Raw genomic sequence first — 15,567 nt, forward strand, 5'->3', positions numbered from 1 at the left:
CTGAATTTTCAGCATCATTACTCCAGTCTTCAGTGTCACATGATCTTTCAGAAATCATTGTAATATGCTGATTTGCAGCTCAAGAAACATTTATTATTGTTATCAATGTTGAAAAAAGTTTTGCTGCATAAGATTTTTTTGTGTACATTATTATTATTATTTTTTTTGCAGGATTCTTTGATGAATAGAAAGTTAAAAATAGCAGCATTTCATTTTTGACCCATTTAATCCTTCCTTACTTAATAAAATGAATTTCTTTCAATATACAGTATATCTTACATTTACATTTTTAAATTTATTTAATTTAATTTATATATATCTTAATGACTCCAAACTTTTGAACAGTACAGGTGCTGGTCATATAATTAGAATATCATCAAAAAGTTGATTTATTTCACTAATTCCATTTAAAAAGTGTAACTTGTATGTTATGTTCATTCATGACACACAGACTGATATATTTCAAATGTTTATTTCTTTTAATTTTGATGATTATAATGGACAGCTAAGGAAAATCCCAAATTCAGTATCTCAGAAAATTTGTATAATACTTAAGATCATTACAAAGAAAGGATTTTTAGAAATCTTGGCCAACCGAAAAGTATGAACATGATTAACTGCAGCAATTTGGCGTGGCATGGAGTCGATCAGTCTCTGGCACTGCTCAGGTGTTATGAGAGCTCAGGTTGCTCTGATAGTGGTCTTCAGCTCTTCTGCATTGTTGGGTCTGGCATATCGCATCTTCCTCTTCACACTACCCCATATATTTTCTATGGAGTTAAGGTCAGGCGAGTTTGTTGGCCAATTAAGAACAGTGATACCATGGTCCTTAAACCAGGTACTGGAAGCTTTTGCACTGTGTGCAGGGGCCAAGTCCTGTTGGAAAATGAAATCTGCATCTCCAAGTTGGTCAGCAGCAGGAAGCATGAAGTGCTCTAAAACTTCCTGGTATACAGCTGCGTTGACCTTGAACCTCAGAAAACACAGTGGACCAACACCAACAGATGACATGGCACTGCATACCATCACTGACTGTGGAAACTTTACACTGGACCTCAAGCAACATGTATTGTGTGCCTCTCATCGCTTCCTCCAGACTCTGGGACCCTGATTTCCAAAGGAAATGCAAAATTTACTTTCATCAGAGAACATAACTCAGCAGCAGTCCAGTCCTTTTAGCTTTGAGACGCTTCTAACGCTGTCTGTTGTTCAAGAGTGGCTTGACACAAGGAGTGCGACAGCTGAAACCCATGTCTTGCATACGTCTGTGCGTAGTGGTTCTTGAAGCACTGACTCCAGCTGCAGTCCACTCTTTGTGAATCTCCTATACATTTTTGAACGGGTTTTGTTTCACAATCCTCTCCAGGGTGCGGCTATCCCTATTGCTTGTACACTTTTTTTCTACCACATCTTTTCCTTCCTTTCACCTCTCTATTAATGTGCTTGGACACAGAGCTCTGTGAACAGCCAGCCTCTTTTGGAATGAACTTTTATGTCTTGCCCTCCTTGTGCAAGGTGTCAATGGTCGTCTTTTGGACAACTGTAATTTCATGCAGTCTTCCCCATGATTGTGTAGCCTACAGAACTAGACTGAGATCATTTAAAGGCCTTTGCAGGTGTTTTGAGTTAATTAGCTGATTAGAGTGTGACACCAGGTGTCTTCAATATTGAACTATTTCACAATATTCAAATTTTCTGAGATACTGAATTTGGGATTTTCCTTAGTTGTCAGTTATAATCATCAACATTAAAAGAAATAAACATTTGAAACACATCAGTCTGTGCGTAATGAATGAATATAATATACAGGTTTCACTTTTTGAATTAAATTAGTGAAATAAATCAACTTTTTGATGATATTCTAATTATATGACCAGCACCTGTAGTGTATTTATCATAAATTTACTACAACATATTGTAATATTGTAAAAAAAAAAAAAAAAAAAAAAAGACAAATAAGCATTCTTAAACACATTAAACACATAAAATGCTCCCGTTTCCACCCATTTCACCGTGGTCTTTATGCAGTGTGTTATCAATCTGATATGAACCACGCTACTAGACCCACATGAGTGAATATTGATTTGGACTTCTGTTCTTTCCCTCTGGTGCATGTCACATCCACTCACAGCTTCACTGAGTGATGTGGTCAACAGCATTCATCTGAGATACAGATGCCCATCAACAGATCTTTAATCATTTCTCCAATGGACCACACGCATCTGAGGGAAAACTCTCTCACACACACACACTGACTACAAACCACTCTCAGACAATAAACACAGCCTTCAGAATATAAAACAGTTCAATATTAGCTATAAAAACAGACATTTAATGCAAGAGATTTAATGCAAGGAAACTGAGGTTAGAAAGCCTGGCCTTTTCTCAATAGATCAGGTGGGACCATCTTCCCACAAGTGATAGATGTCATCATTCAATCATGAGGATTGCTTTATAGCGTTCACATTCACTCCGAGTCCCATGACTCACCAATTCTGCCGTCATTTCTGGAAGGAAGTTCACACAGATCACCAAGATAAAAGGCTTGAATCACTGGTGTAATTTTCTGTGGTGAAGGGGACACAAACCCCCACATTATTCAAAAGAACACTCTTGAAAAATCCACATGCGTCACCTATATGCTACATGCTTGCAACTTCCTTTTGACACAGAAATGCTTTCAATGCTTAATTTCAATTTGCTGCACAGGCTGTTTTGTGGAGAATGGACTCCAGAGTTGTGACAAGACAGATAACAGAAATCATTATCTTAAAGACAGATGTAGAACACGTAACTGTTATTGTGGCAGTATGAGATGACTGCAATCAAACTGAGAGAAGACCTGTCATTTTTGACAGCTGAGTGTACTCTTTCCTTGCCCTTTGGCTGATTGATGTCATCACATACGATGATAATGAATGCCAACTAAATAAGTCCAGACAAACTCTAAAAACTTGTATTATCTATTAGTATTGGCTCCAGTAAGGTTTTTTTTTTTTTTTGTATTGGAAGAAATTATTTTTTAATTATTTAAAATTATCCAATTATTTTAAAGTCGAAAACGTTCAAATGCCAGCTCTAGTATTAAAATTATCTTAAAAATCCTAGACGGGATTAAAATTATTTTAATAAAAAATCACTGTAAAGATGAAAAATATTCAATATATATATATATACAATTATTATTATTTAATAGTTTTAAAATTAGCTCTAATATTAAAATAAGCTTTAAAAAAATTCCCTGCTAGAAAATAAAAATTCACACTGAAATTTAAAGTTCAAAGAGACTTTGGAAATCCCTGTTCCAGTCTCCTCTGCCAATTATAAGAGTAAAATAGAAAGATTGTTAAAAAGAAATTTGAATGAACATTTCTGTCTTTCAAACATGTTACTGTTTCAGTGTTTGACATAAGCATTGCCCCACAACTTGAGGACAAGAGACTTTGTTGGGTTGAACTCTAAATTCTAAGACTGTCACCGCCAATCAGAACGAAATTGGTTGATAAGCAGAAATAGATCAGCTCTGTAGCATGATAAACCAGACTGACAGTTTATCCAAGAAAGCCTAATTTATCTCTCCTAAGCCTCTTCTACTCAAAAGAATGTTTATTTATTTTTTTATTTCCACATTCAACCGTAGAACTATTTGGATCCAAAGCTGCGGTGTGGTGTTGCAAAATCAGAGATAAGCCGCTTGAACCTTTTGATGCCTAGGACCCCCAAACAAGATGAGTTCACGCCAAAGAACCCCCTTCTTAAAATATAATAAATGCAGCCTTGCTATAAGCATAAAAACATTTCCCCATTTTACATTCCTTTTTCGAATCTTTCCACATCCAAATTTTTATTTCTGACATATATTTTTTGCACCTCATCATCAAGGAACAGCACAGAGATGTTGCAACAGTATCTTGAAGTTAGCACTTTGTCCAAATTTCTAAAAACAAAAACAAATACTCACACTGTCCTGGAGGCAAATGCTAAATTTTTGTAAATTCCAGCTGCCCTGAAAATCTTGATGTTTATGCAAATGCAGAGGCAGATTCAGAGTGGCACATGGCTGGCTGTAGTAGAGAAAAGAACAAGCAATAGATTACTGATCATCTACTCAGCTACCTAATGAAGCATCGATAAAGGATCATCTATGACCCTCACCAACATTCAAGACGCATAAAAGAGGATTCCACAACTAACTCGAATCCACATTCCTCTCTGTGATCTATTTAGCTATTGTAATAATGAAAACTTCAATATTGTGCCTTCTTGCAATAGATAAAGAATCAGCATTGATCCATTTACCAGTTTTATTATGGATTCTGAACCTAAAGCAGTATTGACCTGTCCATTGCTCACACTTTCTGAGCAATTTCATTGCCTTCCAGTGGCGTAGCCACGGGTGTGTCAGGGTGTGCCTGTGCCACCCACAGTGGCAGCTGGCACACCTAAAAATAGATGAAGAATTATTTTTTATAGTCTCAATAAAAAATGTTTACTAAACTTGGGCTATTGTTGTTTACTTAGAAAATATATATATTTTTAAATCAACCCTTTCACGCGTAAGTTCAAATATTTTAACTGACCCCTTGTTTCCATGGCGACGCGTCATGATTGTCACGTGACACACCCCAGCCACAATAACTAACAGATGTATCGCTATTCGTTTTATTTAGTTTTTCATTTATATTAAAATATATAAACAAATTTGTTTACCATGTCAACTATCTGATATTCCGATTCTTCGTTTAAAAACCTAATAAATTATCTTGATCTATAACGAGATGAGCGCTGCAGTTCAGAGTGCTGTCAGCCGGGTTTAACGTAGAGCAATTGAATTTCCCAGTTTCTCCCGAAATACTTGAAAGTAAGTGGCTGTTGAACTGGACGAAGAATAGAGTAAACTTTATTGTTCTGCTATGTGTGTCTGATATATGAATAAAACACGGCGGCAAATTACATTTGATTAGATAGTTTTTGCTGCTTCCATAAGACATCAGTGTGTATTTTACAAACTACCAATGCATTGTTTTACTAGTGATTATGTATATTTAAATGTATGAAACCTAAAATAAACATTATGTGGTTGAAAACACTGCATATTAATTGTGATATATGACAAGCGCTGAGCGCGTCCGCCTCTGGCTCAGCGCCAGCCAACGCGCGAAAGTTGTTTGAATCTGGCAGTTCTGTCTGTGACGCCACTGAACATTCTAAATCATACTCTCAGGAGCACAGAAATAAGAATCCAATATATGGTGCATTAATTCTAAAAATGTTAAAATGTAATTTACATTTTAAATTAATTTTGTTAAAATATATCTGCCGACATTCGGACTGCCAACCAATCAGCAAACAGCAGCTGACTGTGACCCCAGCAGCTCCCCAGAGATCTTTGCCGCGCATATAAACCGTCTATGATATAAACAGATAATTTTTGATTGCACATTGCTAGCTAGCATTATGTCGCAGAGCTCCCTTCTTAATTTTTTTAGCAAAAATCCTCGGCTTGATGGACAGCCGGACACAAGGCCTAAGGTTACACCTGATGGGGATGTTTCTCCCTCCCCGGGCCCAACATCAACAGACAGTGTTGCCAGATTGGAAATGTCCAAGTATCGTACCAGAAGTTCAAAATTATCGTATTTGAAAGAAAATGATTACATTTAACAATTAACTACATTTTGACATGTCCTCCAAATTACCACTAGGAGTATGGTTGGACGGAAGCAGTGCGACAAAAATACTATCCCATAATTTTGCACAGTAATCTGACAATAAATGAGGCACACCCAGATTTTCATATATGCACACCCAGAGTCTCTTTTCTGGCTACACTACTGCCTTCATGTGATAGTGTCCCTGCAATTTCAGACTGACAGAAAAGCAGCCATTTCTAGCGCAGGGCCGGCTCTAGGTTATTTGGTGCCCCCAAAATGGATTGTCGTTTTTTAGGATTGTAAATCTAGTAAAAGAAATGGACAAATACAAGCAGTGTGTGGACAGTGCACAGTAAAAGTGTACAGCGTGTGCGCAGCTTTCATAATACGATACATACATTTAATTAACTTTTTTTTTTTAATTCTGCAATTTTGCGCCCCAGGCGGCCGCCTGTGTCGCCTGTCGGCAAAACCGGCCCTGTTCTAGCGAACAATGTCAGGACTGTGGTTTAATGAGAGACGCTGATTCATCTATGGATTCTTGGCAGTGCAACCAAATTAAAAAGAGATAGCTTTGTAGGTGCTTAAAGACTATCTATACTGAGATATCTGTAGACACATGGTGTCCTGCCCGCTTTGAAAGTCCCAGATAAAATTAGCAAATAATAGTAATAATGAAGACTCACATTATCTGCACTTTGATAATGAGATGAGGTTTATTAAACCCCCAACATATTGTTTGCAGCAAGGAATAAGTTACACCACTCTCTGTTTTTGTGATGTATATCTATCATCACATATGAATGAATAGGTGTGCAGTCAATCTGTTGACAGAGTGATCTCTCCAGCTGCTGTAAAGACTTGAATCTTAATCAAACAGCACCATCTCACTGGATTTAAGTTGGTATCAAAGGCTTATTTCAAATGCAGGTGCTTCACTGGACAGAGGGTAATTATCCCCATTATTCAAATTACACAAAGGAGGCCCTTTCATATTTCACGGCCTTTTTGTTTTTTTGCCGTCCCTAACGCAAGTGTGCACTTTTCTTCCAGAACCACACAAAGGGCTTGATTCTGTTTTCCTTCTCCCTGCTCCCATTTTTTTCCTCTACCAGAGAGGGATAAGGTCTCTGTTTTGCAAACTGATTCACAGTGATCAGGGTCCCTGGCGATTAATAAGGCTGTCTGCTCAAACCAATGCATGTCTGTCACGGTCAGAGTCACCTCTGCAGCGTCCATACCATACATACACAGTCATAAACAACCACTGATCTCCAGTTTCAAATGTTCAAATCTGATATTTAGGCTACTTATATTATTGTATAATATTGGTAGAAAACAGTTTCACTATTTTTTGCCATTTTCTTTATTTAACCTGAGGATACGTCACATGACCATATCAAGCAACACAACTGAAATATTTACATAACCACTTGAATTACACTGACATTTTCATTTTAAATTATGTTGTGTGTGTGTGTGTTTGTGTGTGCTCTTGTTTTATTGTAGATCAGTGTGTACACCACATACATGGTACAAAGCTATTGAGAATACAGTAAAATATACTGTAAAAACAACTAAATCTACAGAAACAAAAGGGATAGATAGATAGATAGATAGATAGATAGATAGATAGATAGATAGATAGATAGATAGATAGATAGATAGATAGATAGATAGATAGATAGATGTCAAATACATCTTACAAAACAATGGGGAATAAATGTATAAGATCTGACACTTATTATCATTAAATGGCTCTGTATGTGAACTGTGAGTGGGAGGAAGGCTCGGTGCCAATTTCTGTCTTGCTTATCAGTGTTACTATGTGTGAGATTGCCACTGACATTCACAGCTGGTCCGCTTCGATTCTGTGACGGGAAATAATGTGTGTGTGTGTGTGTGTGTGTGTGTGTGTGTGTGTGTGTGTGTGTGTGTGTGTGTGTGTGTGTGTGTGTTGCCTCATAGCAGCATATGCTTCCATCTGTCATATGAATCTCACCTGAGCACTGAGAATTTGCGCAAATCACGTCAAAACATCACACAGGCCGTTTCGGGAGAAATGAGAGATGCAAGGAAGAGCAGTTGATATTTCAGCTGCCCACAGAGAGAATTCTTTATCACTTTGATTACTATTTGGCAAATCATACTTCTTTCGAGAAAAGGAAAAGCTTTGAAGGCAGCGCCCCCTGTTGGATAAGCTTCTTTAATAAATGTGGGAAAAGAAAGAAAAAGAAAGAAGGAAAAAAAAGAAAGAAAGAAAGGTCCTGTAGATGCTTCTCGGAATTTTGTTATGCACGATTTTAAGCATGTTTTTGTCTTTCATTTCTTCTAAGTGGCTTTACAGTGACGTCAACCACGACACCTCAGGTAGCATATCAGCAGACCTTACATTATGTATATGTATTTTTATGTCTGTTTATTTGCTTTACTTTTTGTACCCCCTGACTGCAGTTGTAATTCCTAAAATTCAATTAAAAATTAAAAAAAATTAAATAAATAAAAATCAGCAGACATTCTATTATTTAGTAAACTGAAATTCTTTTAAATGCAAACATGATCTAAAACATGACTGGAAATACTTATTTTGGTCTGGATGTAATAGGCCAACATGTAAGGCCTAATTCATTGCTCAAATGGTAGGCTATAAGGTCTCGAATGGCAAATGCTGAATAATAATAATAATAATTTTGTATTTAATTGACATACCGGTCGTACATTTAGGCTACATAAATACGTCTCCCTCTTGTGGAGAGACAGGGTTACCTGGAGTCGATAACAATCATCCACAAAAATATTGTCATAATATGCTGTAATTTGTAAAATCAAGTTTCCTAGCCTAGCCAAATGAAGCGGTAACATGTCAAAAAACGTTTGCTGTTACAATAATGTAGAGATTTCCAATGACATAATTACTGTGTTCTTCTGATGGAATGAGAAGACATTGAAACAAATCTCCTCTATTTTCATTCAAACGTTGAAATAATCCAGTTTTTCCCCTTTTAATCAAAGTGTCATTGATGAACAAATGTAGTCCACTAGTATTATTGTTTAAGTACATTTTCAAAAGGACCTTCAATACACAGCGCTCGAGGAGAAGAATTAGTGTTTTCACACCTTTTGACGCACAAAGGACAGTTGGTTTCGATACACTACGACCCAGGGACATGTATCCCTTTATGGATCACAGGGGCACTTCAAAGACCCAAAGGACCTCACAGGCCATCAAAAGACTCCAAGTTTCTATAAGTCAACTTAGATGGGCAGCCAGCACTCATGAAGTTCACTTTCCAGAGGACGGTGTAGGAGAAGGATCTCAGGGACAGTGTTTCTTCTCAGCGTGGTGGATTGTAACCTAGGTCTGACATGAGGCAAACCGTCTGCGGGGTCCTGAGCGCAGTCTTCGCGCTCTGGGTCGGTCTGGTGAGCTCCAAGGCGTCGTTTCCTGGATTCCACGAGGCGTTCAAGAACAGGATGCGTGCACCTGGCAAACACGGCGGAGGTCAGGCGGGTCACAGCCGACACACGAACAGATATCCGCTTTATATGCTGCACCTCTACCGGACCCTTCTAACCGGAGACGATAAACACATGAGCCATGAAAATCCAACTCTGTACGAGTCCGATTCGGTCTTGAGTCTCGTTGCCAAGAGTAAGTATATGCATTATATACATACATACATACTTACATACATACATACATATACATATATATATATATATATGTATGTATTATTATTATTTTTTTAATTAATTCTAAACATTTTATTTTATATTATACATACATTTCCATAATAACGTTTTACAATAGCCAATATGGATTGTGTTTTCTTTTTAGACATTTTAGATGTTAAGAATAATATTTTTAAAATTATATATATATATATATATATATATATATATATATATAATTATTATTAATAAATTAAGATTTTTTATTATTATTGCACGGTCAGTCGCTGCATTCAGCGGTCATTCATCGCGAATGATGACTGTTGTAGCTTAATAGACTAACTATATTCTTACAGAACTCGTGTTACCTCCACAATTTTTATATATATATATTTTTTAAAATAAAACATTGTTTTATTTAAATTATTTGTTTTAGTTAATAAAGTTGCCATGCGTTAAGTGGCAATATGTAAAGTCCCCCGCCGTTCATTATCGCAAAACAAATCTCTTCTGGTTTATACAAGACCCCTGGGGAAAATAATTTGATAGGTAGTTTAGCTGGTTCTTGGCTATTAGCCAAGTCATGTATTATGCTTATTAGTTAGCGTGTGTATTAGCTTCAAGACGTCTGTTTCAAAGTGACTTGGGCAGCAATACACATCTAAACAATAAGAACATTCTACTTTATTAACTGCTTGTCCCGAATGTGGCCATGTGTGAAAACATCCTTCAAGATAATTAAGCACCACACATCACTTATCCTTTCTAAAATGCTTAACTGTCTGTCCTTTGACCAGTCACTCATTTCTTGTCCATATATTTTTCAGGTTGCCATCAGGTTGGTGACAAACTAGCCGTGACATTTGACATGTCCTCCATATCAGCAGGCGACGACATCCAGCGGTCCGAGCTTCGCATTCGCCTTCCAGAATTCGCCTCTGAGATGGAAGTGGACATCTATCACGCATCCAAACATGAGTGCGACCGAAGCCCTTGCGACGAAGTAAGGATTCACCTCGGCACTGTGAAAGCCAAACCAACTGACTCAACCTCCCATTCCTCTTGGAGGGTCTTCAACATCACAACGCTGCTCAAGTACTGGTTACACCAAGATGAGAGCGTGTTCTCAAAGGAACCCATTCAGATGCCTGCAAGATCTGAGGGCGAGGGGCACGAAAACATGCAGCATCTGACAGCCAACAGGGTCATGATGGTGGTTTACTCCAAGCAAAACCAGGCAAAGACATCCACCCTCATCCAGACGGCAGAGCACTCCAAGTACGTAGCTCTGGACCGGGCTGGTGGTGGAGGTGAACCTGTGCCCCGGCGTCACAGGAGGAACCATCGGACTGAAGACAGAGTGCGTGACGCAGCAGCCAATGTGATTCCAGTTGTTTTGCAAGAAGAGGAGAAGAAATCTCTCTGCAGGAAGGTGGATATGTGGGTGGACTTTGATCAGATTGGTTGGAGTGACTGGATTGTTTATCCGAAGCGTTATAATGCCTATCGTTGTGAGGGTAGCTGTCCAACACCTGTAGATGAGAGCTTCACCCCAACCAACCATGCCTACATGCAGGTAAGAATCTCTAAATCTTTGAAATAGCTTCAATTAAAATGTTAATTGTTTACTCTTTGCTAGACTGACTCTAATGATTGTCGTCTTCTCATCTGCAGAGTCTGTTGAAGCTGCACCACCTAGACCGCGTCCCATGCTTGTCGTGCGTACCCACCCGTCTGACTCCACTCTCAATGCTCTACTATGAGAACGAAAAGATGGTCATGAGACACCACGAAGGGATGGTTGTGGGAGAATGTGGCTGCCACTGAGTCTCCAAATGAACTCAACTCTAGCACTTTGAATATGTTCCTTAAATCCAGATAAACAAATGAAGAAAAATTGCTTTAATTTGTACAGTATTTTCACTTGGAATCACAAGGTATCCTGCACTGAGGCACCTGGATTACTTATTGCTATTTTTGAAAGCTTTGTGTGTTTGCCTAATTTGTAAATAGTAGAGTATGTAAACTACCAAATTTAATAAAAGTGTTCATGATGTAATAAATGTATTTTGTTTTTGTTTTGTGGAAAATCAGCACATGAATAAGGAAAACATATAAATTCTCTGGTGTTTATTGTATTTTATATTTTTTTTACGCTTAAATGCCCCTTCAGAAATAACAGGGCAGTTTTAGAGAACTTGACAGCAAAAAAGAAAAAGGCGGCATTTTACATTCTGTTGGATGACACTTTAGGTGAACATACACATCAGGATAAACAGAAATTAGATTTTACATTTCAAAAGTATCAATGCCAAATGGAAACTGGTCAAATTCGATTGATTGTGGTTTGCTAAATTTCTAGGAGTTGACATCTGGATTTCCTCCATATGACTCTTGATGAGAATATCAGAGAACTGTCCCTCCCTCTACTGACCATTCTGTAAAACTACACAAATCTGTAGCAAACAAACAGTGTCACATGGTGGCCTGTGAGATGTCTTCCATGTCTAAGACAGAAGAAGAGCTGCATCGATGTGCATGGGATGCACTATCTGAGATAGTGTCTCTTTCAGGCACAACAGTGGTAGCTGATGTCGAGGATCTAAAGTAATGGCTTTGTGCGAGTCTTGAATGACAGCATCAGTGAAGGAAAATAAAATATTTACACAGTAGATAAATGAAAGAGAAAAAGACAGATGACATGAAAGGAGAAGTCTTCTTTGCATTTATCCTCTCAGGGAACAGTTGTCATCATAGCAATATTTGTTGCAGTTGTTGCCTCCTTCGTGTAGCAGGTCTTCTATTGTAGTTAGATATCCATTTCAAACTGGGCATCATCCCCTTGAAATCAAAACAAAATGAATTTTTGTTTAATTTATTTTTAAACCCATAAAGCCTACTGCATTACATGTGATGCACACATTTCTAAACCCTCGGAGTTATCAATATGATCAAAACCTTGCTGAAACACCTGTTGTACACAATCTACTACATGCCTTCTGTCATAAGAATGACAATTTAAAATAAAGTAAAAAGCCTTCAGGTCATGGCACACATGTTGCTTTGCTGTGAAATCTGTCATGATTCTAATCAAGTAAACCTAAGAATAAATTTTATATAGTTAGTGATATTTCAAGATGAACATCTACTGAACTCAAGACACCATTTTTAGAAAAATCACGTTATCAAAAATCATGAATATTTAATATGATACATCATTTACATGAGTATAAATATTAACAACTGCATCAAAATGCAGTTTGGGTCTCTGAAAAAAGCGGAGCTGTTTTTTAAAAAACAGTTTTACACTATAAATTACAGTAAATAATATACATTTTTTTAAACAATATACAATTTGTTGTTATCATTTTATTTTATTATTATAAATATTATCAAATGTGATTCTTTTACATGTCAGGCTTTACATGGGTAATAACAATTTTAGCTTTAGTACACATTTACCTGCGCTCTTGTCCGCTGGGGGGCTGATGCTGTTATTATTGACAGTCTGTTTGGAGTGGGCCTTGTCATTATTCATGGTGACCGAAGGAGGACTTGTCACCCCCGGAATGTCAGGGAGGCAGCAGGGCGGTGTGCGGGCCAACGGGGAGCTGCGACAGTCCAGTAGGAACTTTCGGTCATAGATGATCCGGGTGCCTATATAATAATTTAGTAATGAAATCAAGATTATATTACGGGAAGGAAACACCAGTCCTATAACAGGCTGCAAGAGCAAAGTTGAGAGACACGCCTGTGTAAAAACGCGTTCAGTCTGTGCCATGTTAGTATTGCGGGTTACATTCAATCCAAACACGTTCAAACATGCTCCTATGAAAGAAAGTTCACCTGAGTTCCAGGATCCATCTGACCGCAAAGCACTCCAGCGGGTGGTGAAAACTGCTCAACGGATCACCGGCACCCAGTTAACTTCCATCGAGAACATTTATCAGAAGCGCTGTCTGGGCAGGGCAAGGAACATCATTAAGGATGCCTCTCACCCTAACCATGGACTTTTCACCCTCCTTCCATCCGGCAGGCGTTACAGAAGTCTACGCTCTCGCACTAGTAGGCTCAGGAAGAGCTTCTTCCCCGAGGCTGTGACACTTCTGAACGCCACACCACCAATCTAACCTGCACCTGCTCTTTTACTGCACTGGTCACAGTACTATACACACATGCATTTGCACTAATCATATTTTGCACAGACTGCACACTGTTCTAGCCATTACTGTAAACTGTCTAAAGCTGTTACTGTACAAAGCACAGTAAACTATTTCTATAAAAACATCATTGCACTACTGTTATTCTGTATATACTGTAATACATTATTTAACAATACTCTTACACACTCATCCAACTGTATTTATTATCATTGTTCTCACATTGCTACTGTTCATAATGTATATATAATCCTACATTGCTCTGTTCATAATGTACATACAATCCCTACATTTGCATTCCTATTTATATTCTGTACATACTCTGCTCAATACTGTATATAGCAACTCACTGTACATTCTGTATATCGTAGCTTCACTTACTCTGCACTTTTATGTATATAAAACACTATATTCTTGCACTTCTGGTTAGATGCTAACTGTATTTCATTAGCTCTGTACTTGTACTCTGCATAATGACAATAAAGTTGAATCTAATCTAATCTAATCTAATGACTATGCAGTTTACAACATTCAAGAGTTGCATCATTAAAAGTTGAGCCTTGTAAAGTGTCAATGTTTGCCAACCAATTTTCCATTAAATTATTTCCTTATGAGAACAGAAACACACAAGCCAACAGGCTGAAATGGAATAGTGAGATACTATCAGACCTGTTGAACCTACCGTGAACCGTCACACACACACACACACACACACACACACACACACACACACACACACACACACACACACACACACACACACACTCAAACTAAGGCTAATAAGTGCATTATGGTATAAAATAGACTGAAACACCAATATACATAACATTGGTTTATGTGAGTAATCAAGCATGCACACAAATGACAACAGAAGTGATAAACATGATGCACTATTTAACCAACAAAAAGTCACATGGTCAATTCCCAAGAGCAATATATCATGCACATAATGCATTCCATGATGTACATTACGGCTTAATTGATAATCTAGACAAACAGTGAAAGATACACGGTTTACAATAATAAGAACAGCGGCCTTATGCACTAGAAAAGCAGAAGTGGCCATGAACAATGGGAAACCAACAAAGTCACATGCTTTAAGAGCCATCACGTCCTCTTTTGTCGACTGTTTACAATCTCTGTCATCTGACAAAATCCACAATGTATATAATAAAACATAAAACATTTTTTTCATAACAGACATGATATATGTATCTATTTTCTATCTAAGCTTTTTATTATCCCTTCACATGTAACGTTAACGTTACAGCTAAAAGGCCAACAATACATAAACAGACGGGAGCGCTGTGAGCACGCGCAGCGCGGTCCGTCATGCAAAAAAACAATGCGAGCGGTGCGCGAGCTCTGAGGTGCATCGCTATGTCGCGGTCAAAACAAAAATAATGCATGCACTGCGACAGTTGCGAATGCCACCAAACGATTCATCTGCAAGCTCGTGACATTTACCTCCAGGAGTCGTGCTAAAAAGGGTCCCTCCGGGTGTTGTAGAGTAATCATGAGGCATATGGGCCGCATCGTTGATTGTGACTCGTCTGGTGGTGGGAATTGCCTTACTGGTGGTCTTCTGAGTCTGACTCCTCAAGGACATTTTCAACACTAGTCTCCCAATCACTAATTCAGCCAGCTGCCTTTATCAAATACTGTTTTTGCAGCTTAAAGCAAAAGAATAAAACAGTTTAGCTCGAATTTAACATGGAAAATGTAACTGTATATGTTAGCAGCAGTTCATTATCATGTTAACGTTACTTTCTAGAATTATTTACCTTGTCCGTTTTTTGGCAAACTTGACTACATACAAAAATAAATAATACTAAATTTTGGAGGCTGTATAACACTTCATTCACACATTCACATCCGCAAAACTAGCTAAAATGCTAGGCTTCTCCGTGACCACGTTTTCTTTCTCACTCCCTCATGCACACACCAAGCACTCAGCAAAACACGAGCAGGAAAGCGCTGTTTAAAACGGAGAATGGGTGCAATGGCGCCCCCACTGGTGTGCGGCGGTATTACAAAAGGCCGATGGGAAATGTAGTTACCCCCCACCAACCGCCCCCGTG

The 15,567-nt window shown here is 38.1% G+C and overlaps 2 protein-coding genes across 2 annotated transcripts; one reads left to right on the forward strand and one right to left on the reverse strand.

Annotated features, from left to right (window-relative positions):
- Window positions 1-8,961: 8,961 nt before the first annotated feature.
- Window positions 8,962-11,462, forward strand: LOC132130704 (nodal homolog 2-A-like). The gene is made up of 3 exons (XM_059542497.1): window positions 8,962-9,306; window positions 10,154-10,902; window positions 11,001-11,462. The coding sequence occupies exons 1-3, from the start codon at window positions 9,021-9,023 to the stop codon at window positions 11,151-11,153; spliced, it is 1,188 nt and encodes a 395-aa protein (XP_059398480.1). The 5' UTR covers window positions 8,962-9,020; the 3' UTR covers window positions 11,154-11,462.
- Window positions 11,463-11,534: 72 nt separating this feature from the next.
- LOC132130718 (eukaryotic translation initiation factor 4E-binding protein 2-like) lies at window positions 11,535-15,453 on the reverse strand. Its single transcript, XM_059542514.1, has 3 exons — window positions 14,954-15,453; window positions 12,789-12,983; window positions 11,535-12,167 (listed from the first exon to the last, which is right to left on the reverse strand). The coding sequence occupies exons 1-3, from the start codon at window positions 15,093-15,095 to the stop codon at window positions 12,136-12,138; spliced, it is 369 nt and encodes a 122-aa protein (XP_059398497.1). The 5' UTR covers window positions 15,096-15,453; the 3' UTR covers window positions 11,535-12,135.
- Window positions 15,454-15,567: the final 114 nt, after the last annotated feature.

This window comes from Carassius carassius, chromosome 47, assembly GCF_963082965.1.
Source record: "Carassius carassius chromosome 47, fCarCar2.1, whole genome shotgun sequence".
NCBI lineage: Eukaryota > Metazoa > Chordata > Actinopteri > Cypriniformes > Cyprinidae > Carassius > Carassius carassius.